We start from the raw sequence: 23,733 nt of genomic DNA on the forward strand, positions 1-23,733 counted from the left end.
CTGGCGGTATTCTCTGAGCATAGGCCTGAGCCTATGCAGTGTGATAGGACTTTGACCAGAGCGGAACGGCAAGAACACAGATGTCGGAATGGGCTGTGTTTTTACTGTGGTGATTCCACTCATGCTCTCTCCGATTGTCCTAAGCGCACTAAGCGGTTCGCTAGGTCTGCCACCATTGGTACTGTACAGTCTAAATTTCTTTTGTCCGTTACTCTGATTTGCTCTCTGTCGTCCTATTCTGTTATGGCATTTGTGGATTCAGGCGCTGCCCTGAACTTGATGGACTTGGAGTTTGCCAGGCGCTGTGGTTTTCTCTTGGAGCCCTTGCAGTATCCTATTCCATTGAGAGGAATTGATGCTACGCCTTTGGCCAAGAATAAGCCTCAGTACTGGACTCATTTGACCATGTGCATGGCTCCTGCACATCAGGAGGATATTCGCTTTTTGGTGTTACATAATCTGCATGATGTGGTCGTTTTGGGGTTACCATGGCTACAGGTCCACACCCCAGTATTGGATTGGAAATCAATGTCTGTGTCCAGCTGGGGTTGTCAAGGGGTACATGGTGATGTTCCATTGCTGTCAATTTCGTCTTCCACTCCTTCTGAAGTCCCTGAGTTTTTGTCGGATTACCGGGATGTATTTGATGAGCCCAAATCCGGTGCCCTACCTCCTCATAGGGATTGTGATTGTGCTATTGATTTGATTCCTGGTAGTAAGTTTCCTAAGGGTCGACTGTTCAATTTATCGGTGCCAGAACACGCCGCTATGCGGAGTTATATAAAGGAATCCTTGGAGAAAGGCCATATTCGCCCGTCGTCTTCACCATTGGGAGCAGGGTTCTTTTTTGTGGCCAAGAAGGATGGCTCTTTGAGACCTTGTATTGATTACCGCCTTCTTAATAAGATCACAGTCAAATTTCAGTATCCTTTGCCGCTGCTGTCTGATTTGTTTGCTCGGATTAAGGGGGCTAGTTGGTTTACCAAGATAGATCTTCGAGGGGCGTATAATCTTGTGCGAATTAAACAGGGCGATGAATGGAAAACAGCATTTAATACGCCCAAGGGCCATTTTGAGTACCTGGTTATGCCATTCGGGCTTTCTAATGCTCCATCTGTTTCAGTCCTTTATGCATGACATCTTTCGAGAGTACCTGGATAGATTCATGATTGTATATTTGGATGACATTTTGGTCTTTTCGGATGATTGGGAGTCTCATGTGAAGCAGGTCAGAATGGTGTTCCAGGTCCTTCGTGCGAATTCCTTGTTTGTGAAGGGGTCAATGTGTCTCTTTGGAGTTCAGGTTTCATTTTTGGGTTTCATTTTTTCCCCTTCTACTATCGAGATGGACCCTGTTAAAGTTCAGGCCATTTATGATTGGACACAGCTGACATCTGTGAAGAGCCTGCAGAAGTTCCTGGGCTTTGCTAATTTTTACCGTCGCTTCATCGCTAATTTTTCTAGTATTGCTAAACCGTTGACTGATTTGACCAAGAAAGATGCTGATGTGGTCAATTGGTCCTCTGCGGCTGTAGAGGCTTTTCAGGAGTTGAAGCGTTGTTTTTCTTCTGCCCCTGTGTTGTGCCAGCCAGATGTTTCGCTCCCGTTTCGGGTCGAGGTTGATGCTTCTGAGATTGGAGCAGGGGCTGTTTTGTCGCAAAGAAGTTCTGATGGCTCGGTGATGAAACCATGTGCCTTCTTTTCTAGAAAATTCTCGCCTGCTGAGCGCAATTATGATGTTGGCAATCGAGTTGTTGGCCATGAAGTGGGCATTCGAGGAGTGGCGACATTGGCTTGAAGGAGCTAAACATCGCGTGGTGGTCTTGACGGATCACAAGAATTTGACTTATCTCGAGTCTGCTAAACGGTTGAATCCTAGACAGGCTCGTTGGTCGCTCTTTTTCTCCCGTTTTGATTTTGTGGTTTCATACCTTTCGGGATCTAAGAATGTGAAGGCTGATGCCCTGTCAAGGAGTTTTGTGCCTGACTCTCCGGGTTTTCCGGAGCCGGCGGGTATTCTTAAAGAGGGGGTAATTTTGTCTGCCATCTCCCCTGATTTGCGGCGCATGCTGCAGAAGTTTCAGGCTGATAGACCTTACCGTTGTCCAGCGGAGAGACTGTTTGTTCCTGATAGATGGACTAGTAGAGTTATCTCTGAGGTTCATTGTTCGGTGTTGGCTGGTCATCCTGGAATCTTTGGTACCAGAGATTTGGTGGCTAGATCCTTTTGGTGGCCTTCTTTGTCACGGGATGTGCGTTCTTTTGTGCAGTCCTGTGGGACTTGTGCTCGGGCTAAGCCCTGCTGTTCTCGTGCCAGTGGGTTGCTTTTGCCCTTGCCGGTCCCGAAGAGGCCCTGGACGCATATTTCCATGGATTTTATTTCTGATCTCCCTGTTTCTCAAAGGATGTCGGTCGGTCATTTGGGTGGTTTGTGATCGCTTTTCTAAGATGGTCCATTTGGTACCCTTGTCTAAATTGCCTTCCTCCTCTGATTTGGTGCCATTGTTTTTCCAGCATGTGGTTCATTTGCATGGCATTCCAGAGAACATCGTCTCGGACAGAGGTTCCCAGTTTGTTTCGAGGTTTTGGCGGTCCTTTTGTGCTAAGATGGGCATTGATTTGTCTTTTTCTTTGGCTTTCCATCCTCAGACTAATGGCCAAACCGAACAAACTAATCAGACTTTGGAGACATATCTGAGATGCTTTGTTTCTGCTGATCAGGATGATTGGGTGTCCTTCTTGCCTTTGGCTGAGTTCGCCCTTAATAATCGGGCCAGCTCGGCTACTTTAGTTTCTCCTTTTTTCTGTAATTCTGGTTTTCATCCTCGTTTCTCTTCAGGGCAGGTTGAGCCTTCGGACTGTCCTGGTGTGGATATGGTGGTGGACAGGTTGCAGCAGATTTGGACTCATGTGGTGGACAATTTGACATTGTCCCAGGAGAAGGCTCAACGTTTCGCTAACCGCCGGCGCTGTGTTGGTCCCCGACTTCGTGTTGGGGATTTGGTTTGGTTGTCATCTCGTCATGTTCCTATGAAGGTTTCCTCTCCTAAGTTTAAGCCTTGTTTCATTGGGCCATATAAGATTTCTGAAGTTCTTAATCCTGTGTCATTTCGTTTGGACCTTCCAGCTTCTTTTGCCATCCATAATGTGTTCCATAGGTCGTTGTTGCGGAGATACGTGGCGCCTATGGTTCCCTCCGTTGATCCTCCTGCCCCGGTGTTGGTCGAGGGGGAGTTGGAGTATGTGGTGGAGAAGATTTTGGATTCTCGTGTTTCGAGACGGAAACTCCAGTACCTGATCAAGTGGAAGGGTTATGGTCAGGAAGATAATTCCTGGGTTTTTGCCTCTGATGTTCATGCTGCTGATCTAGTTCGTGCCTTTCATTTGGCTCATCCTGATCGGCCTGGGGGCTCTGGTGAGGGTTCGGTGACCCCTCCTCAAGGAAGGGGTACTGTTGTGAATTCTGTTGTTGAACTCCCTCCTGTGGTCGTGAATGGTACTTCGGCGAGTTCTGTCCATGGACTCCCTCTGGTGGCTGTGAGTGAAGCTGCTGCTTCTGAGGTTCCTTACACAGGTGACGTGGTTTATCCTTTTGTTGGCTGCTCTATTTAACTCCACTCAGATCGTTACTCCATGCCAGCTGTCAATGTTCCTGTGCTGGTTCAGTTCGCTCTTGGATCTTTCTGGAGACCTATCTCTTCCTGCAAGAAGCTAAGTCCCCGTTTGTTATTTTCTGTTCTTGGTTTTCTAGTCCAGCTTGCTTTCATGATTTTGTCTTGCTAGCTGGAAGCTCTGGGATGCAGGGTGGCGCCTCCGCACCGTGAGTTGGTGCGGGGGTCTTTTTGCACACTGCGTGGTCTTTTGTAGTTTTTGTGCTGACCGCAAAGATACCTTTCCTATCCTATTTAGTTAATCTGGCCTCCCTTTGCTAAAACCTGTTTCATTTCTGTGTTTGTGACTTTCATCTTAACTCACAGTTAATATTTGTGGGGGGCTGCCTTTTCCTTTGGGGAAATTTCTCTGAGGCAAGGTAGGCTTTATTTTCTATCTCTAGGGCTAGCTAGTTCTTAGGCTGTGCCGAGGCGTCTAGGCCTGTTAGGTACGCTCCACGGCTATTTCTAGTGTGTGTGATAGGATTAGGGATTGCGGTCAGCAAAGTTCCCACTTCCCAGAGCTTGTCCTGTGAGTTTAACCATCAGGTCATTCCTGGTGCTCCTAACCACCAAGTCATAATAGAGCACTGGACAGAGATCATCGTTGTTATGAGTGTTACAGAGCGGTGGTGTCGGTATAAACACTGGACAGAGATCATCGTTGTTATGAGCGTTACAGAGCGGTGGTGTCGGTATAAACACTGGACAGAGATCATCGTTGTTATGAGCGTTACAAAGCGGTGGTGTCGGTATGAGCACTGGACAGAGATTGTCATTGTTATGAGCGTTATAGAGTGGGTGTCGGTATGAGCACTGGACAGAGATCATCGTTGTTATGAGCATTACAGAGCGGTGGTATCGGTATGAGCACTGGATAGAGATCATCATTGTTATGAGCGTTACAGAGCGGTGGTGTCGGTATGAGCACTGGACAGAGATCATTGTTATGAGCGTTACAGAGTGGTGGTGTCGGTATAAACACTGGACAGAGATCATCATTGTTATGAGCGTTACAGAGCGGTGGTGTCAGTATGAGCACTGGACAGAGATCATCATTGTTATGAGCGTTACAGAGCGGTGGTGTCGGTATAAACACTGGACAGAGATCATCATTGTTATGAGCGTTACAGAGCAGTGGTGTCAGTATGAGCACTGGACAGAGATCATTGTTATCAGCATTACAGAGCTGTGGCGTCGGTATGAGCACTGGACAGAGATTGTCATTGTTATGAGCGTTACAGAGCGGTGGTGTCGGTATGAGCACTGGACAGAGATTGTCGTTGTTATGAGCGTTACAGAGTGGTGGTGTTGGTATGAGCACTGGGCAAAGATCATCGTTGTTATGAGCGTTACAGAGCGGTGGTGTCGGTATGAGCACTGGACAGGGATCATCAATGTTAGGAGCGTTACAGAACGGTGGTGTCGGTATGAGCACTGGGCAAAGATCATCGTTGTTATGAGCGTTACAAAGTGGTGGTGTCGGTATGAGCACTGGACAGGGATCATCAATGTTAGGAGCGTTACAGAACGGTGGTGTCGGTATGAGCACTGGACAAAGATTGTCGTTGTTATGAGCGTTACAGAGTGGTGGTGTCGGTATGAGCACTGGACAAAGATTGTCGTTGTTATGAGCGTTACAGAGTGGTGGTGTCAGTATGAGCACTGGATTGAGATCATTGTTCTTATGAGCGTTACAGAGTGGTGGTGTCGGTATGAGTACTGGACAGGGATTGTCATTGTTATAAGCGTTACAGATCTGGACCTCGCGCTCATCTTCCGACGCTTCGGACCTCGCGCTCATCCTCCGACGCTCCGGACCTCGCGCTCATCCTCCGACGCTCCGGACCTTGCTCTCATCCTCCGACGCTCCGGACCTCGCTCTCATCCTCCGACGCTCCGGACCTCGCTCTCATCCTCTGACGCTCTGGACCTCTCGTCCATCCTCCGACACTCCGGACCTTGCTCTCATCCTCCGACTCTCCGGACCTCGCACTCATCCTCGGATGCACCGGACCTCGCTCTCATCCTCCGACGCTCTGGACCTCTCGTCCATCCTCCGACGCTCCGGACCTCGCTCTCATCCTCCGACGCTCCGGACCTCGTGCTCATCCTCCGACGCTCCGGACCTCGCGCTCATCCTCCGACACTCTGGACCTCTCGTCCATCCTCCGACGCTCCGGACCTTGCTCTCATCCTCCGACGCTCTGGACCTCTCGTCCATCCTCCGACGCTCCGGACCTCGCTCTCATCCTCCGACGCTCCGGACCTCGCGCCCATCCTCCGACGCTTTGGACCTCTTGTCCATCCACCGACGCTCCGGACCTCGTGCTCATCCTCCGACGCTCTGGACCTCTCGTCCATCCTCCGACGCTCCGGACCTCGCTCTCATCCTCCGACGCTCCGGACCTCGGGCTCATCCTCCGACGCTCCGGACCTCGGGCTCATCCTCCGACGCTCCGGACCTCGTGCTCATCCTCCGACGCTCCGGACCTCTCGTCCATCCTCTGACGCTCTGGACCTCTCGTCCATCCTCCGACGCTCTGGACCTCGCTCTCATCCTCCGACGCTCCGGACCTCGGGCTCATCCTCCGACGCTCCGGACCTCGCTCTCATCCTCCGACGCTCCGGACCTCGGGCTCATCCTCCGACGCTCCGGACCTCGCTCTCATCCTCCGCTGCTCTGGACCTCGCGCTCATCCTCCGACGCTCCGGACCTCGTGCTCATCCTCCGACGCACTGGACCTCTCGTCCATCCTCCGACGCTCTGGACCTCGCTCTCATCCTCCGACGCTCTGGACCTCGTGCTCATCCTCCGACGCTCTGGACCTCTCGTCCATCCTCCGATGCTCTGGACCTCGCTCTCATCCTCCGACGCTCTGGACCTCGCTCTCATCCTCCGACGCTCTGGACCTCTCGTCCATCCTCCGACGCTCTGGACCTCGCTCTGATCCTCCGACGCTCCGGACCTCGCTCTCATCCTCCGACGCTCTGGACCTCGCTCTCATCCTCCGACGCTCTGGACCTCGCTCTCATCCTCCGACGCTCCGGACCTTGCTCTCATCCTCCGACGCTCCGGACCTCGCTCTCATCCTCAGACGCTCCGGACCTCGCTCTCATCCTCTGACGCTCCGGACCTCTCGTCCATCCTCTGACGCTCCGGACCTCGCTCTCGTTCTCCGACGCTCCGGACCTCGCTCTCATCCTCCGACGCTCTGGACCTCTCGTCCATCCTCCGACGCTCCGGACCTCGTGCTCATCCTCCGACGCTCCGGACCTCTCGTCCATCCTCCGACGCTCCGGACCTCGTGCTCATCCTCAGACGCTCCGGACCTCATGCTCATCCTCCGACGCTCCGGACCTCGTGCTCATCCTCCGACGCTCCGGACCTCTCGTCCATCCTCCGACGCTCCGGACTTCGCTCTCATCCTGCGACGCTCCGGACCTCTCGTCCATCCTCCGACGCTCTGGACCTCTCGTCCATCCTCCGACGCTCCGGACCTCGTACTCATCCTCCGACGCTCCGGACCTCGCTCTCGTTCTCCGACGCTCCGGACCTCGTGCTCATCCTCCGACGCTCCGGACCTCTCGTCCATCCTCCGACGCTCCGGACCTCGTCCATCCTCCGACGCTCCGGACCTCGTGCTCATCCTCCGACGCTCCGGACCTCGTGCTCATCCTCCGACGCTCCGGACCTCGCTCTCGTTCTCCGACGCTCCGGACCTCGTGCTCATCCTCCGACGCTCTGGACCTCTCGTCCATCCTCCGACGCTCTGGACCTCTCGTCCATCCTCCGACGCTCTGGACCTCTCGTCCATCCTCCGACGCTCCGGACCTCGTGCTCATCCTCCGACGCTCCGGACCTCGAGCTCATCCTCCGACGCTCCGGACCTCGTGCTCATCCTCCGACGCTCCGGACCTCTCGTCCATCCTCCGACGCTCCGGACCTCGCATTAATCCTCTGGTAGCACGTGTCATATGACGTCACTGCCTCAGGCTTCTCCCCTCCGAGGCTGCCGCTGTGGTCATTTGGCGCCTTGTATTGGAGAAAGGGAAAAGGCGAACACTTATGCGCATGTGCAAAAGCCGACAGCGTCACGCACAGCACGCAGAGAGGTCTTCACATACGACTTCCGAGAGTACAAAAATGGCGTCCAGCACCTACTTGTTTCCGGTAACTTCTCCACGTGTCACATGTCACTTCCGACTTCCGCTCAGCCAATCAGGAAGCGCGGCGGCCGGTAAGTTACAGCTGGGCGCTGGTTACCTGGCAACAGCTCCGGTCTCTGGGGTCGCTCGCCATTGTGTCTGGTCCGATCTCTAGTGTGCAGAGGGATCGGCCGATGGAGACCGACCGACCGCAGATCTCGGCTGGTGACGGCTCCTGGTCGTGTGCGGTAGAGTAAGGTCTGCTGGGGCTTGTGGTCCTCCGCGGGTCCTCACCGTTCTGTTTTCTTGCAGGTCTCAGGATGAGCCGGGATCGGAGGCGTCATGGCGGCAGTGAGGGTCGTCCCCCGCCCCCCAGACGGGCGCCGAGACCCCCGGAGCAGAGCCGCGTGCTGCCGCTGGCCGTGCTGTCCGCGCTGCTGGCGGTCGGGGCGTTCGGGTACAGCCGGTACCGGAGGTGGAGCCTGGAGGGGAAGGTGGCGGCGCTGCACCCGGCGGCCCCGCTGCTGAGCCCGGGGAGCGGCCCGGTGTACACCGGAAACACCGACCCCGTATACACCGCCGACCCCGTATACACCGCGCTGTACTGGGGGACGTACCGGCCGCAGCTGTACCTGGGGATGAAGACGAGGAGCCGGCGGGGGGTGGTGACAGGTGACGAGTGCGGAGACCCCCATAGTATATATAATATACCGCCCCCTGTATACACCGCCGACCCCGTATACACCGCCGACCCCGTACACACCGCCGACCCCGTATACACCGCCGACCCCGTATACACCGCCGACCCCGTACACACCGTGCTGTACTGGGGGACGTACCGGCCGCAGCTGTACCTGGGGATGAAGACGAGGAGCCGGCGGGGGGTGGTGACAGGTGACGAGTGCGGAGACCCCCATAGTATATATAATACACCACCCCCCGTATACACCGACCCCGTATACACCGCCGACCCTGTATACACCGCCGACCCCGTACACACCGCGCTGTACTGGGGGACGTACCGGCCGCAGCTGTACCTGGGGATGAAGATGAGGAGCCGGCGGGGGGTGGTGACAGGTGACGAGTGCGGAGACCCCCATAGTATATATAATACACCACCCCCCGTATACACCGACCCCGTATACACCGCCGACCCTGTATACACCGCCGACCCCGTACACACCGCGCTGTACTGGGGGACGTACCGGCCGCAGCTGTACCTGGGGATGAAGACGAGGAGCCGGCGGGGGGTGGTGACAGGTGACGAGTGCGGAGACCCCCATAGTATATATAATACACCACCCCCCGTATACACCGACCCCGTATACACCGCCGACCCCGTACACACCGCGCTGTACTGGGGGACGTACCGGCCGCAGCTGTACCTGGGGATGAAGACGAGGAGCCGGCGGGGGGTGGTGACAGGTGACGAGTGTGGAGACCCCCATAGTATATATAATACACCACCCCCCGTATACACCGACCCCGTATACACCGCCGACCCCGTATACACCGCCGACCCCGTATACACCGCCGACCCCGTATACACCGCCGACCCCGTACACACCGCGCTGTACTGGGGGACGTACCGGCCGCAGCTGTACCTGGGGATGAAGACGAGGAGCCGGCGGGGGGTGGTGACAGGTGACGAGTGTGGAGACCCCCATAGTATATATAATACACCGACCCCGTATACACCGCCGACCCCGTACACACCGCGCTGTACTGGGGGACGTAGCGGCCGCAGCTGTACCTGGGGATGAAGACGAGGAGCCGGCGGGGGGTGGTGACAGGTGACGAGTGCGGAGACCCCCATAGTATATATAATACACCACCCCCCGTATACACCGACCCCGTATACACCGCCGACCCCGTATACACCGCGCTGTACTGGGGGACGTACCGGCCGCAGCTGTACCTGGGGATGAAGACGAGGAGCCGGCGGGGGGTGGTGACAGGTGACGAGTGCGGAGACCCCCATAGTATATATAATACACCGCCCCCCGTATACACCGCCGACACCGTATACACCGCCGACCCCGTACACACCGCGCTGTACTGGGGGACGTACCGGCCGCAGCTGTACCTGGGAATGAAGACGAGGAGCCGGCGGGGGGTGGTGACAGGTGACGAGTGCGGAGACCCCCATAGTATATATAATATACCGCCCCCCGTATACACCGACCCCGTATACACCGCCGACCCCGTACACACCGCCGACCCCGTACACACCGCCGACCCCGTATACACCGCCGACCCCGTACACACCGCGCTGTACTGGGGGACGTACCGGCCGCAGCTGTACCTGGGAATGAAGACGAGGAGCCGGCGGGGGGTGGTGACAGGTGACGAGTGCGGAGACCCCCATAGTATATATAATACACCACCCCCCGTATACACCGACCCCGTATACACCGCCGACCCCGTACACACCGCCGACCCCGTATACACCGCCGACCCCGTACACACCGCGCTGTACTGGGGGACGTACCGGCCGCAGCTGTACCTGGGGATGAAGACGAGGAGCCGGCGGGGGGTGGTGACAGGTGACGAGTGCGGAGACCCCCATAGTATATATAATACACCACCCCCCGTATACACCGACCCCGTATACACCGCCGACCCCGTATACACCGCCGACCCCGTACACACCGCGCTGTACTGGGGGACGTACCGGCCGCAGCTGTACCTGGGGATGAAGACGAGGAGCCGGCGGGGGGTGGTGACAGGTGACGAGTGCGGAGACCCCCATAGTATATATAATACACCACCCCGCGTATACACCGACCCCGTATACACCGCCGACCCTGTATACACCGCCGACCCCGTACACACCGCGCTGTACTGGGGGACGTACCGGCCGCAGCTGTACCTGGGGATGAAGACGAGGAGCCGGCGGGGGGTGGTGACAGGTGACGAGTGTGGAGACCCCCATAGTATATATAATACACCACCCCCCGTATACACCGACCCCGTATACACCGCCGACCCCGTATACACCGCCGACCCCGTACACACCGCGCTGTACTGGGGGACGTACCGGCCGCAGCTGTACCTGGGGATGAAGACGAGGAGCCGGCGGGGGGTGGTGACAGGTGACGAGTGTGGAGACCCCCATAGTATATATAATACACCACCCCCCGTATACACCGACCCCGTATACACCGCCGACCCCGTATACACCGCCGACCCCGTACACACCGCGCTGTACTGGGGGACGTACCGGCCGCAGCTGTACCTGGGGATGAAGACGAGGAGCCGGCGGGGGGTGGTGACAGGTGACGAGTGCGGAGACCCCCATAGTATATATAATACACCACCCCCCGTATACACCGACCCCGTATACACCGCCGACCCCGTATACACCGCGCTGTACTGGGGGACGTACCGGCCGCAGCTGTACCTGGGGATGAAGACGAGGAGCCGGCGGGGGGTGGTGACAGGTGACGAGTGCGGAGACCCCCATAGTATATATAATACACCGCCCCCCGTATACACCGCCGACACCGTATACACCGCCGACCCCGTACACACCGCGCTGTACTGGGGGACGTACCGGCCGCAGCTGTACCTGGGGATGAAGACGAGGAGCCGGCGGGGGGTGGTGACAGGTGACGAGTGCGGAGACCCCCATAGTATATATAATACACCACCCCCCGTATACACCGACCCCGTATACACCGCCGACCCCGTACACACCGCGCTGTACTGGGGGACGTACCGGCCGCAGCTGTACCTGGGGATGAAGACGAGGAGCCGGCGGGGGGTGGTGACAGGTGACGAGTGTGGAGACCCCCATAGTATATATAATACACCACCCCCCGTATACACCGACCCCGTATACACCGCCGACCCCGTATACACCGCCGACCCCGTATACACCGCCGACCCCGTATACACCGCCGACCCCGTACACACCGCGCTGTACTGGGGGACGTACCGGCCGCAGCTGTACCTGGGGATGAGGACGAGGAGCCGGCGGGGGGTGGTGACAGGTGACGAGTGTGGAGACCCCCATAGTATATATAATACACCGACCCCGTATACACCGCCGACCCCGTACACACCGCGCTGTACTGGGGGACGTAGCGGCCGCAGCTGTACCTGGGGATGAAGACGAGGAGCCGGCGGGGGGTGGTGACAGGTGACGAGTGCGGAGACCCCCATAGTATATATAATACACCACCCCCCGTATACACCGACCCCGTATACACCGCCGACCCCGTATACACCGCGCTGTACTGGGGGACGTACCGGCCGCAGCTGTACCTGGGGATGAAGACGAGGAGCCGGCGGGGGGTGGTGACAGGTGACGAGTGCGGAGACCCCCATAGTATATATAATATACCGCCCCCTGTATACACCGCCGACCCCGTATACACCGCCGACCCCGTACACACCGCCCCCCCGTACACACCGCCGACCCCGTATACACCGCCGACCCCGTATACACCGCGCTGTACTGGGGGACGTACCGGCCGCAGCTGTACCTGGGGATGAAGACGAGGAGCCGGCGGGGGGTGGTGACAGGTGACGAGTGCGGAGACCCCCATAGTATATATAATATACCGCCCCCTGTATACACCGCCGACCCCGTATACACCGCCGACCCCGTACACACCGCCGACCCCGTATACACCGCCGACCCCGTATACACCGCCGACCCCGTACACACCGTGCTGTACTGGGGGACGTACCGGCCGCAGCTGTACCTGGGGATGAAGACGAGGAGCCGGCGGGGGGTGGTGACAGGTGACGAGTGCGGAGACCCCCATAGTATATATAATACACCACCCCCCGTATACACCGACCCCGTATACACCGCCGACCCTGTATACACCGCCGACCCCGTACACACCGCGCTGTACTGGGGGACGTACCGGCCGCAGCTGTACCTGGGGATGAAGATGAGGAGCCGGCGGGGGGTGGTGACAGGTGACGAGTGCGGAGACCCCCATAGTATATATAATACACCACCCCCCGTATACACCGACCCCGTATACACCGCCGACCCTGTATACACCGCCGACCCCGTACACACCGCGCTGTACTGGGGGACGTACCGGCCGCAGCTGTACCTGGGGATGAAGACGAGGAGCCGGCGGGGGGTGGTGACAGGTGACGAGTGCGGAGACCCCCATAGTATATATAATACACCACCCCCCGTATACACCGACCCCGTATACACCGCCGACCCCGTACACACCGCGCTGTACTGGGGGACGTACCGGCCGCAGCTGTACCTGGGGATGAAGACGAGGAGCCGGCGGGGGGTGGTGACAGGTGACGAGTGTGGAGACCCCCATAGTATATATAATACACCACCCCCCGTATACACCGACCCCGTATACACCGCCGACCCCGTATACACCGCCGACCCCGTATACACCGCCGACCCCGTATACACCGCCGACCCCGTACACACCGCGCTGTACTGGGGGACGTACCGGCCGCAGCTGTACCTGGGGATGAAGACGAGGAGCCGGCGGGGGGTGGTGACAGGTGACGAGTGTGGAGACCCCCATAGTATATATAATACACCGACCCCGTATACACCGCCGACCCCGTACACACCGCGCTGTACTGGGGGACGTAGCGGCCGCAGCTGTACCTGGGGATGAAGACGAGGAGCCGGCGGGGGGTGGTGACAGGTGACGAGTGCGGAGACCCCCATAGTATATATAATACACCACCCCCCGTATACACCGACCCCGTATACACCGCCGACCCCGTATACACCGCGCTGTACTGGGGGACGTACCGGCCGCAGCTGTACCTGGGGATGAAGACGAGGAGCCGGCGGGGGGTGGTGACAGGTGACGAGTGCGGAGACCCCCATAGTATATATAATACACCGCCCCCCGTATACACCGCCGACACCGTATACACCGCCGACCCCGTACACACCGCGCTGTACTGGGGGACGTACCGGCCGCAGCTGTACCTGGGAATGAAGACGAGGAGCCGGCGGGGGGTGGTGACAGGTGACGAGTGCGGAGACCCCCATAGTATATATAATATACCGCCCCCCGTATACACCGACCCCGTATACACCGCCGACCCCGTACACACCGCCGACCCCGTACACACCGCCGACCCCGTATACACCGCCGACCCCGTACACACCGCGCTGTACTGGGGGACGTACCGGCCGCAGCTGTACCTGGGAATGAAGACGAGGAGCCGGCGGGGGGTGGTGACAGGTGACGAGTGCGGAGACCCCCATAGTATATATAATACACCACCCCCCGTATACACCGACCCCGTATACACCGCCGACCCCGTACACACCGCCGACCCCGTATACACCGCCGACCCCGTACACACCGCGCTGTACTGGGGGACGTACCGGCCGCAGCTGTACCTGGGGATGAAGACGAGGAGCCGGCGGGGGGTGGTGACAGGTGACGAGTGCGGAGACCCCCATAGTATATATAATACACCACCCCCCGTATACACCGACCCCGTATACACCGCCGACCCCGTATACACCGCCGACCCCGTACACACCGCGCTGTACTGGGGGACGTACCGGCCGCAGCTGTACCTGGGGATGAAGACGAGGAGCCGGCGGGGGGTGGTGACAGGTGACGAGTGCGGAGACCCCCATAGTATATATAATACACCACCCCGCGTATACACCGACCCCGTATACACCGCCGACCCTGTATACACCGCCGACCCCGTACACACCGCGCTGTACTGGGGGACGTACCGGCCGCAGCTGTACCTGGGGATGAAGACGAGGAGCCGGCGGGGGGTGGTGACAGGTGACGAGTGTGGAGACCCCCATAGTATATATAATACACCACCCCCCGTATACACCGACCCCGTATACACCGCCGACCCCGTATACACCGCCGACCCCGTACACACCGCGCTGTACTGGGGGACGTACCGGCCGCAGCTGTACCTGGGGATGAAGACGAGGAGCCGGCGGGGGGTGGTGACAGGTGACGAGTGTGGAGACCCCCATAGTATATATAATACACCACCCCCCGTATACACCGACCCCGTATACACCGCCGACCCCGTATACACCGCCGACCCCGTACACACCGCGCTGTACTGGGGGACGTACCGGCCGCAGCTGTACCTGGGGATGAAGACGAGGAGCCGGCGGGGGGTGGTGACAGGTGACGAGTGCGGAGACCCCCATAGTATATATAATACACCACCCCCCGTATACACCGACCCCGTATACACCGCCGACCCCGTATACACCGCGCTGTACTGGGGGACGTACCGGCCGCAGCTGTACCTGGGGATGAAGACGAGGAGCCGGCGGGGGGTGGTGACAGGTGACGAGTGCGGAGACCCCCATAGTATATATAATACACCGCCCCCCGTATACACCGCCGACACCGTATACACCGCCGACCCCGTACACACCGCGCTGTACTGGGGGACGTACCGGCCGCAGCTGTACCTGGGGATGAAGACGAGGAGCCGGCGGGGGGTGGTGACAGGTGACGAGTGCGGAGACCCCCATAGTATATATAATACACCACCCCCCGTATACACCGACCCCGTATACACCGCCGACCCCGTACACACCGCGCTGTACTGGGGGACGTACCGGCCGCAGCTGTACCTGGGGATGAAGACGAGGAGCCGGCGGGGGGTGGTGACAGGTGACGAGTGTGGAGACCCCCATAGTATATATAATACACCACCCCCCGTATACACCGACCCCGTATACACCGCCGACCCCGTATACACCGCCGACCCCGTATACACCGCCGACCCCGTATACACCGCCGACCCCGTACACACCGCGCTGTACTGGGGGACGTACCGGCCGCAGCTGTACCTGGGGATGAGGACGAGGAGCCGGCGGGGGGTGGTGACAGGTGACGAGTGTGGAGACCCCCATAGTATATATAATACACCGACCCCGTATACACCGCCGACCCCGTACACACCGCGCTGTACTGGGGGACGTAGCGGCCGCAGCTGTACCTGGGGATGAAGACGAGGAGCCGGCGGGGGGTGGTGACAGGTGACGAGTGCGGAGACCCCCATAGTATATATAATACACCACCCCCCGTATACACCGACCCCGTATACACCGCCGACCCCGTATACACCGCGCTGTACTGGGGGACGTACCGGCCGCAGCTGTACCTGGGGATGAAGACGAGGAGCCGGCGGGGGGTGGTGACAGGTGACGAGTGCGGAGACCCCCATAGTATATATAATATACCGCCCCCCGTATACACCGACCCCGTATACACCGCCGACCCCGTACACACCGCCGACCCCGTACACACCGCCGACCCCGTATACACCGCCGACCCCGTACACACCGCGCTGTACTGGGGGACGTACTGGCCGCAGCTGTACCTGGGAATGAAGACGAGGAGCCGGCGGGGGGTGGTGACAGGTGACGAGTGCGGAGACCCCCATAGTATATATAATACACCACCCCCCGTATACACCGACCCCGTATACACCGCCGACCCCGTACACACCGCCGACCCCGTATACACCGCCGACCCCGTACACACCGCGCTGTACTGGGGGACGTACCGGCCGCAGCTGTACCTGGGGATGAAGACGAGGAGCCGGCGGGGGGTGGTGACAGGTGACGAGTGCGGAGACCCCCATAGTATATATAATACACCACCCCCCGTATACACCGACCCCGTATACACCGCCGACCCCGTATACACCGCCGACCCCGTACACACCGCGCTGTACTGGGGGACGTACCGGCCGCAGCTGTACCTGGGGATGAAGACGAGGAGCCGGCGGGGGGTGGTGACAGGTGACGAGTGCGGAGACCCCCATAGTATATATAATACACCACCCCGCGTATACACCGACCCCGTATACACCGCCGACCCTGTATACACCGCCGACCCCGTACACACCGCGCTGTACTGGGGGACGTACCGGCCGCAGCTGTACCTGGGGATGAAGACGAGGAGCCGGCGGGGGGTGGTGACAGGTGACGAGTGTGGAGACCCCCATAGTATATATAATACACCACCCCCCGTATACACCGACCCCGTATACACCGCCGACCCCGTATACACCGCCGACCCCGTACACACCGCGCTGTACTGGGGGACGTACCGGCCGCAGCTGTACCTGGGGATGAAGACGAGGAGCCGGCGGGGGGTGGTGACAGGTGACGAGTGTGGAGACCCCCATAGTATATATAATACACCACCCCCCGTATACACCGACCCCGTATACACCGCCGACCCCGTATACACCGCCGACCCCGTACACACCGCGCTGTACTGGGGGACGTACCGGCCGCAGCTGTACCTGGGGATGAAGACGAGGAGCCGGCGGGGGGTGGTGACAGGTGACGAGTGCGGAGACCCCCATAGTATATATAATACACCACCCCCCGTATACACCGACCCCGTATACACCGCCGACCCCGTATACACCGCGCTGTACTGGGGGACGTACCGGCCGCAGCTGTACCTGGGGATGAAGACGAGGAGCCGGCGGGGGGTGGTGACAGGTGACGAGTGCGGAGACCCCCATAGTATATATAATACACCGCCCCCCGTATACACCGCCGACACCGTATACACCGCCGACCCCGTACACACCGCGCTGTACTGGGGGACGTACCGGCCGCAGCTGTACCTGGGAATGAAGACGAGGAGCCGGCGGGGGGTGGTGACAGGTGACGAGTGCGGAGACCCCCATAGTATATATAATATACCGCCCCCCGTATACACCGACCCCGTATACACCGCCGACCCCGTACACACCGCCGACCCCGTATACACCGCCGACCCCGTATACACCGCCGACCCCGTACACACCGCGCTGTACTGGGGGACGTACCGGCCGCAGCTGTACCTGGAAATGAAGACGAGGAGCCGGCGGGGGGTGGTGACAGGTGACGAGTGCGGAGACCCCCATAGTATATATAATACACCACCCCCCGTATACACCGACCCCGTACACACCGCCGACCCCGTACACACCGCCGACCCCGTATACACCGCCGACCCCGTATACACCGCCGACCCCGTACACACCGCGCTGTACTGGGGGACGTACCGGCCGCAGCTGTACCTGGGGATGAAGACGAGGAGCCGGCGGGGGGTGGTGACAGGTGACGAGTGCGGAGACCCTCATAGTATATATAATACACCACCCCCCGTATACACCGACCCCGTATACACCGCCGACCCCGTATACACCGCCGACCCCGTACACACCGCGCTGTACTGGGGGACGTACCGGCCGCAGCTGTACCTGGGGATGAAGACGAGGAGCCGGCGGGGGGTGGTGACAGGTGACGAGTGCGGAGACCCCCATAGTATATATAATACACCGACCCCGTATACACCGCCGACCCCATATACACCGCCGACCCCGTACACACCGCGCTGTACTGGGGGACGTACCGGCCGCAGCTGTACCTGGGGATGAAGACGAGGAGCCGGCGGGGGGTGGTGACAGGTGACGAGTGCGGAGACCCCCATAGTATATATAATACACCACCCCCCGTATACACCGACCCCGTATACACCGCCGACCCCGTATACACCGCCGACCCCGTACACACCGCGCTGTACTGGGGGACGTACCGGCCGCAGCTGTACCTGGGGATGAAGACGAGGAGCCGGCGGGGGGTGGTGACAGGTGACGAGTGCGGAGACCCCCATAGTATATATAATACACCGCCCCCTGTATACACCGACCCCCGTATACTCCGCCGACCCCGTATACACCGCGCTGTACTGGGGGACGTACCGGCCGCAGCTGTACCTGGGGATGAAGACGAGGAGCCGGCGGGGGGTGGTGACAGGTGACGAGTGCGGAGACCCCCATAGTATATACCGCCCCCCGTATACAGTATATACTGCCCCCCGTATACACCTCCCCCGTATACAGTATATACCGCCCCCCGTATACACCGACCCCGTATATACCGCCGACCCCGTATACACCGCGCTGTACTGGGGGACGTACCGGCCGCAGCTGTACCTGGGGATGAAGACGAGGAGCCGGCGGGGGGTGGTGACAGGTGACGAGTGCGGAGAGCCCCCCATAGTATATACCGCCCCCTGTATACACCGACCCCGTATACACCGCCGACCCCGTATACACCGCGCTGTACTGGGGGACCTACCGGCCGCAGCTGTACCTGGGAATGAAGACGAGGAGCCGGCGGGGGGTGGTGACAGGTGACGAGTGCGGAGACCCCCATAGTATATACCGCCCCCCGTATACACCTCCCCCGTATACAGTATATACCGCCCCCCGTATACACCGACCCCGTATACACCACCGACCCCGTATACACCGCCGACCCCGTATACACCGCGCTGTACTGGGGGACGTACCGGCCGCAGCTGTACCTGGGGATGAAGACGAGGAGCCGGCGGGGGGTGGTGACAGGTGACGAGTGTGGAGAGCCCCCCATAGTATATACCGCCCCCCGTATACACCGACCCCCGTCTACACCGCCGACCCCGTACACACCGCGCTGTACTGGGGGACGTACCGGCCGCAGCTGTACCTGGGAATGAAGACGAGGAGCCGGCGGGGGGTGGTGACAGGTGACGAGTGCGGAGACCCCCATAGTATATACCGCCCCCCGTATACAGTATATACCGCCCCCCGTATACACCTCCCCCGTATACAGTATATACCGCCCCCCGTATACACCGACCCCGTATACACCGCCGACCCCGTATACACCGCCGACCCCGTATACACCGCGCTGTACTGGGGGACGTACCGGCCGCAGCTGTACCTGGGGATGAAGACGAGGAGCCGGCGGGGGGTGGTGACAGGTGACGAGTGCGGAGAGCCCCCCATAGTATATACCGCCCCCTGTATACACCGACCCCGTATACACCGCCGACCCCGTATACACCGCGCTGTACTGGGGGACGTACCGGCCGCAGCTGTACCTGGGAATGAAGACGAGGAGCCGGCGGGGGGTGGTGACAGGTGACGAGTGCGGAGACCCCCATAGTATATACCGCCCCCCGTATACACCTCCCCCGTATACAGTATATACCGCCCCCCGTATACACCTCCCCCGTATACAGTATATACCGCCCCCCGTATACACCTCCCCCGTATACAGTATATACCGCCCCCCGTATACACCGACCCCGTATACACCACCGACCCCGTATACACCGCCGACCCCGTATACACCGCGCTGTACTGGGGGACGTACCGGCTGCAGCTGTACCTGGGGATGAAGACGAGGAGCCGGCGGGGGGTGGTGACAGGTGACGAGTGCGGAGACCCCCATAGTATATATAATATACCGCCCCCTGTATACACCGGCCCCCGTATATACCGCCCCCGTATACACCGACCCCGTATACACCGCCGACCCCGTATACACCGCGCTGTACTGGGGGACGTACCGGCTGCAGCTGTACCTGGGGATGAAGACGAGGAGCCGGCGGGGGGTGGTGACAGGTGACGAGTGCGGAGACCCCCATAGTATATATAATACACCGCCCCCTGTATACACCGCCGACCCCGTATACACCGCCGACCCCGTACACACCGCGCTGTACTGGGGGACGTACCGGCCGCAGCTGTACCTGGGGATGAAGACGAGGAGCCGGCGGGGGGTGGTGACAGGTGACGAGTGCGGAGACCCCCATAGTATATACCGCCCCCCGTATATACCGCCCCCCGTATACACCGACCCCCGTATACACCGCGCTGTACTGGGGGACGTACCGGCCGCAGCTGTACCTGGGAATGAAGACGCGGAGCCGGCGGGGGGTGGTGACAGGTGACGAGTGCGGAGACCCCCATAGTATATATAATACACCGCCCCCTGTATACACCGACCCCGTATACACCGACCCCCGTATACACCGCCGACCCCGTATACACCGCGCTGTACTGGGGGACGTACCGGCCGCAGCTGTACCTGGGGATGAAGACGAGGAGCCGGCGGGGGGTGGTGACAGGTGACGAGTGTGGAGAGCCCCCCATAGTATATACCGCCCCCCGTATACACCGACCCCCGTATACACCGCCGACCCCGTACACACCGCGCTGTACTGGGGGACGTACCGGCCGCAGCTGTACCTGGGAATGAAGACGAGGAGCCGGCGGGGGGTGGTGACAGGTGACGAGTGCGGAGACCCCCATAGTATATACCGCCCCCCGTATACAGTATATACCGCCCCCCGTATACACCTCCCCCGTATACAGTATATACCGCCCCCGTATACACCGACCCCGTATACACCGCCGACCCCGTATACACCGCGCTGTACTGGGGGACGTACCGGCCGCAGCTGTACCTGGGGATGAAGACGAGGAGCCGGCGGGGGGTGGTGACAAGTGACGAGTGCGGAGACCCCCATAGTATATATAATATACCGCCCCCTGTATACACCGGCCCCCGTATATACCGCCCCCGTATACACCGACCCCGTATACACCGCCGACCCCGTATACACCGCGCTGTACTGGGGGACGTACCGGCTGCAGCTGTACCTGGGGATGAAGACGAGGAGCCGGCGGGGGGTGGTGACAGGTGACGAGTGCGGAGACCCCCATAGTATATATAATACACCGCCCCCTGTATACACCGACCCCGTATACACCGACCCCCGTATACACCGCCGACCCCGTATACACCGCGCTGTACTGGGGGACGTACCGGCCGCAGCTGTACCTGGGGATGAAGACGAGGAGCCGGCGGGGGGTGGTGACAGGTGACGAGTGCGGAGAGCCCCCCATAGTATATATAATACACCGCCCCCCGTATACACCGACCCCGTATACACCGCCGACCCCGTATACACCGCGCTGTACTGGGGGACGTACCGGCCGCAGCTGTACCTGGGAATGAAGACGAGGAGCCGGCGGGGGGTGGTGACAGGTGACGAGTGCGGAGACCCCCATAGTATATATAATACACCGCCCCCTGTATACACCGACCCCGTATACACCGCCGACCCCGTATACACCGCGCTGTACTGGGGGACGTACCGGCCGCAGCTGTACCTGGGAATGAAGACGAGGAGCCGGCGGGGGGTGGTGACAAGTGACGAGTGCGGAGACCCCCATAGTATATATAATACACCGCCCCCTGTATACACCGCCGACCCCGTATACACCGCCGACCCCGTATACACCGCGCTGTACTGGGGGACGTACCGGCCGCAGCTGTACCTGGGGATGAAGACGAGGAGCCGGCGGAGGGTGGTGACAGGTGACGAGTGCGGAGACCCCCATAGTATATATAATATACCGCCCCCCGTATACACCGACCCCCGTATATACCGCCCCCCGTATACACCGCGCTGTACTGGGGGACGTACCGGCCGCAGCTGTACCTGGGGATGAAGACGAGGAGCCGGCGGGGGGTGGTGACAGGTGACGAGTGCGGAGACCCCCATAGTATATATAATACACCGCCCCCCGTATACACCGCCGACCCCGTATACAGTATACACCGCCCCCCGTATACAGTATACACCGACCCCGTATACACCGCGCTGTACTGGGGGACGTACCGGCCGCAGCTGTACCTGGGGATGAAGACGAGGAGCCGGCGGGGGGTGGTGACAGGTGACGAGTGCGGAGACCCCCATAGTATATACCGCCCCCCGTATACAGTATATACCGCCCCCCGTACACACCGCCGACCCCGTATACACCGCGCTGTACTGGGGGACGTACCGGCCGCAGCTGTACCTGGGGATGAAGACGAGGAGCCGGCGGGTGGTGGTGACAGGTGACGAGTGCGGAGACCCCCATAGTATATACCGCCCCCCGTATACAGTATACACTGCCCCCGTATAATATACCGCCCCCGTATACAGCACACCGCCCCCGTATACAGTATATTCAGACACCGCGCTGTACTGGGGGACGTACCGGCCGCAGCTGTACCTGGGGATGAAGACGCGGAGCCGGCGGGGGGTGGTGACAGGTGACGTGTGCAGAGACCCCCATAGTATATACCGCCCCCCGTATACAGTATATACCGCCCCCCGTATACAGTATATACCGCCCCGCGTATACAGTATATACCGCCCCCGTATACAGTATATAACGCCCCCCGTATACAGTATATACCGCCCCCGTATACAGCGCACCGCCCCCCGTATACAGTATATACCGCCCCCGTATACAGCGCACCGGCACCGTATACAGTATATACCGCCCCCGTATACAGTATATACCGAGCCCCGTATAAAGTATACACCGCCCCCCGTATACAGTATACACCGCCCCCCGTATACAGTATACACCGACCCCCGTATACAGTATACACCGACCCCCGTATACAGTATATACCTCCCCGTATACAGCGCACCGTATACAGTATATACCGCCCCCCGTATACAGTATACACCGACCCCGCGCTGTACTGGGGGACGTACCGGCCGCAGGTGTACCTGGGGATGAAGACGAGGAGCCGGCGGGGGGTTGTGACAGGTGACGAGTGCGGAGACCCCCATAGTATATACCGCCCCCCGTATACAGTATATACCGCCCCCCGTATACAGTATATACCGCCCCCCGTATACAGTATATACCGCCCCCCGTATACAGTATATACCGCCCCCCCCGAATACAGTATATACCGCCCCCGTATACAGTATATACCGCCCCCGTATACAGTATATACCGCCCCCCGTATACAGTATATACCGCCCCCCGTATACAGTATATACCGCCCCCCGTATACAGTATATACCGCCCCCGTATACAGTATATACCGCCCCCGTATACAGTATATACCGCCCCCCGTATACAGTATATACAGACCCTGCGCTGTACTGGGGGACGTACCGGCCGCAGCTGTACCTGGGGATGAAGACGCGGAGCCGGCGGGGGGTGGTGACAGGTGACGTGTGCAGAGACCCCCATAGTATATACCGCCCCCCGTATACAGTATATACCGCCCCCCGTATACAGTATATACCGCCCCGCGTATACAGTATATACC

General features: G+C 59.5%; 1 protein-coding gene across 7 annotated transcripts in view; it reads left to right on the forward strand.

Annotated features, from left to right (window-relative positions):
• The first annotated feature begins 7,834 nt into the window (after positions 1 to 7,834).
• Positions 7,835 to 23,733, forward strand: part of MOGS (mannosyl-oligosaccharide glucosidase) — a 49,866-nt gene continuing 33,967 nt past the window's right edge. Inside the window, exons 1-2 of one of the 7 annotated variants that reach the window (XM_069745000.1) lie at positions 7,835 to 7,891; positions 8,112 to 8,471. In XM_069745000.1, coding sequence (XP_069601101.1) covers positions 8,120 to 8,471 — 352 coding nt within the window. In that variant the 5' untranslated portion in view covers positions 7,835 to 7,891; positions 8,112 to 8,119. Of the gene's footprint in view, positions 7,892 to 7,924; positions 8,058 to 8,111; positions 8,472 to 20,274; positions 20,394 to 20,791; positions 20,893 to 21,605; positions 21,655 to 21,880; positions 21,988 to 22,297; positions 22,347 to 23,733 lie in introns of those variants that run through there. The other 6 variants (XM_069745008.1, XM_069745005.1, XM_069745001.1 and 3 more) reach the window with 6 other exon arrangements.

This window comes from Ranitomeya imitator, chromosome 1 (genome assembly GCF_032444005.1).
Source record: "Ranitomeya imitator isolate aRanImi1 chromosome 1, aRanImi1.pri, whole genome shotgun sequence".
Taxonomy (NCBI): Eukaryota; Metazoa; Chordata; class Amphibia; order Anura; family Dendrobatidae; genus Ranitomeya; species Ranitomeya imitator.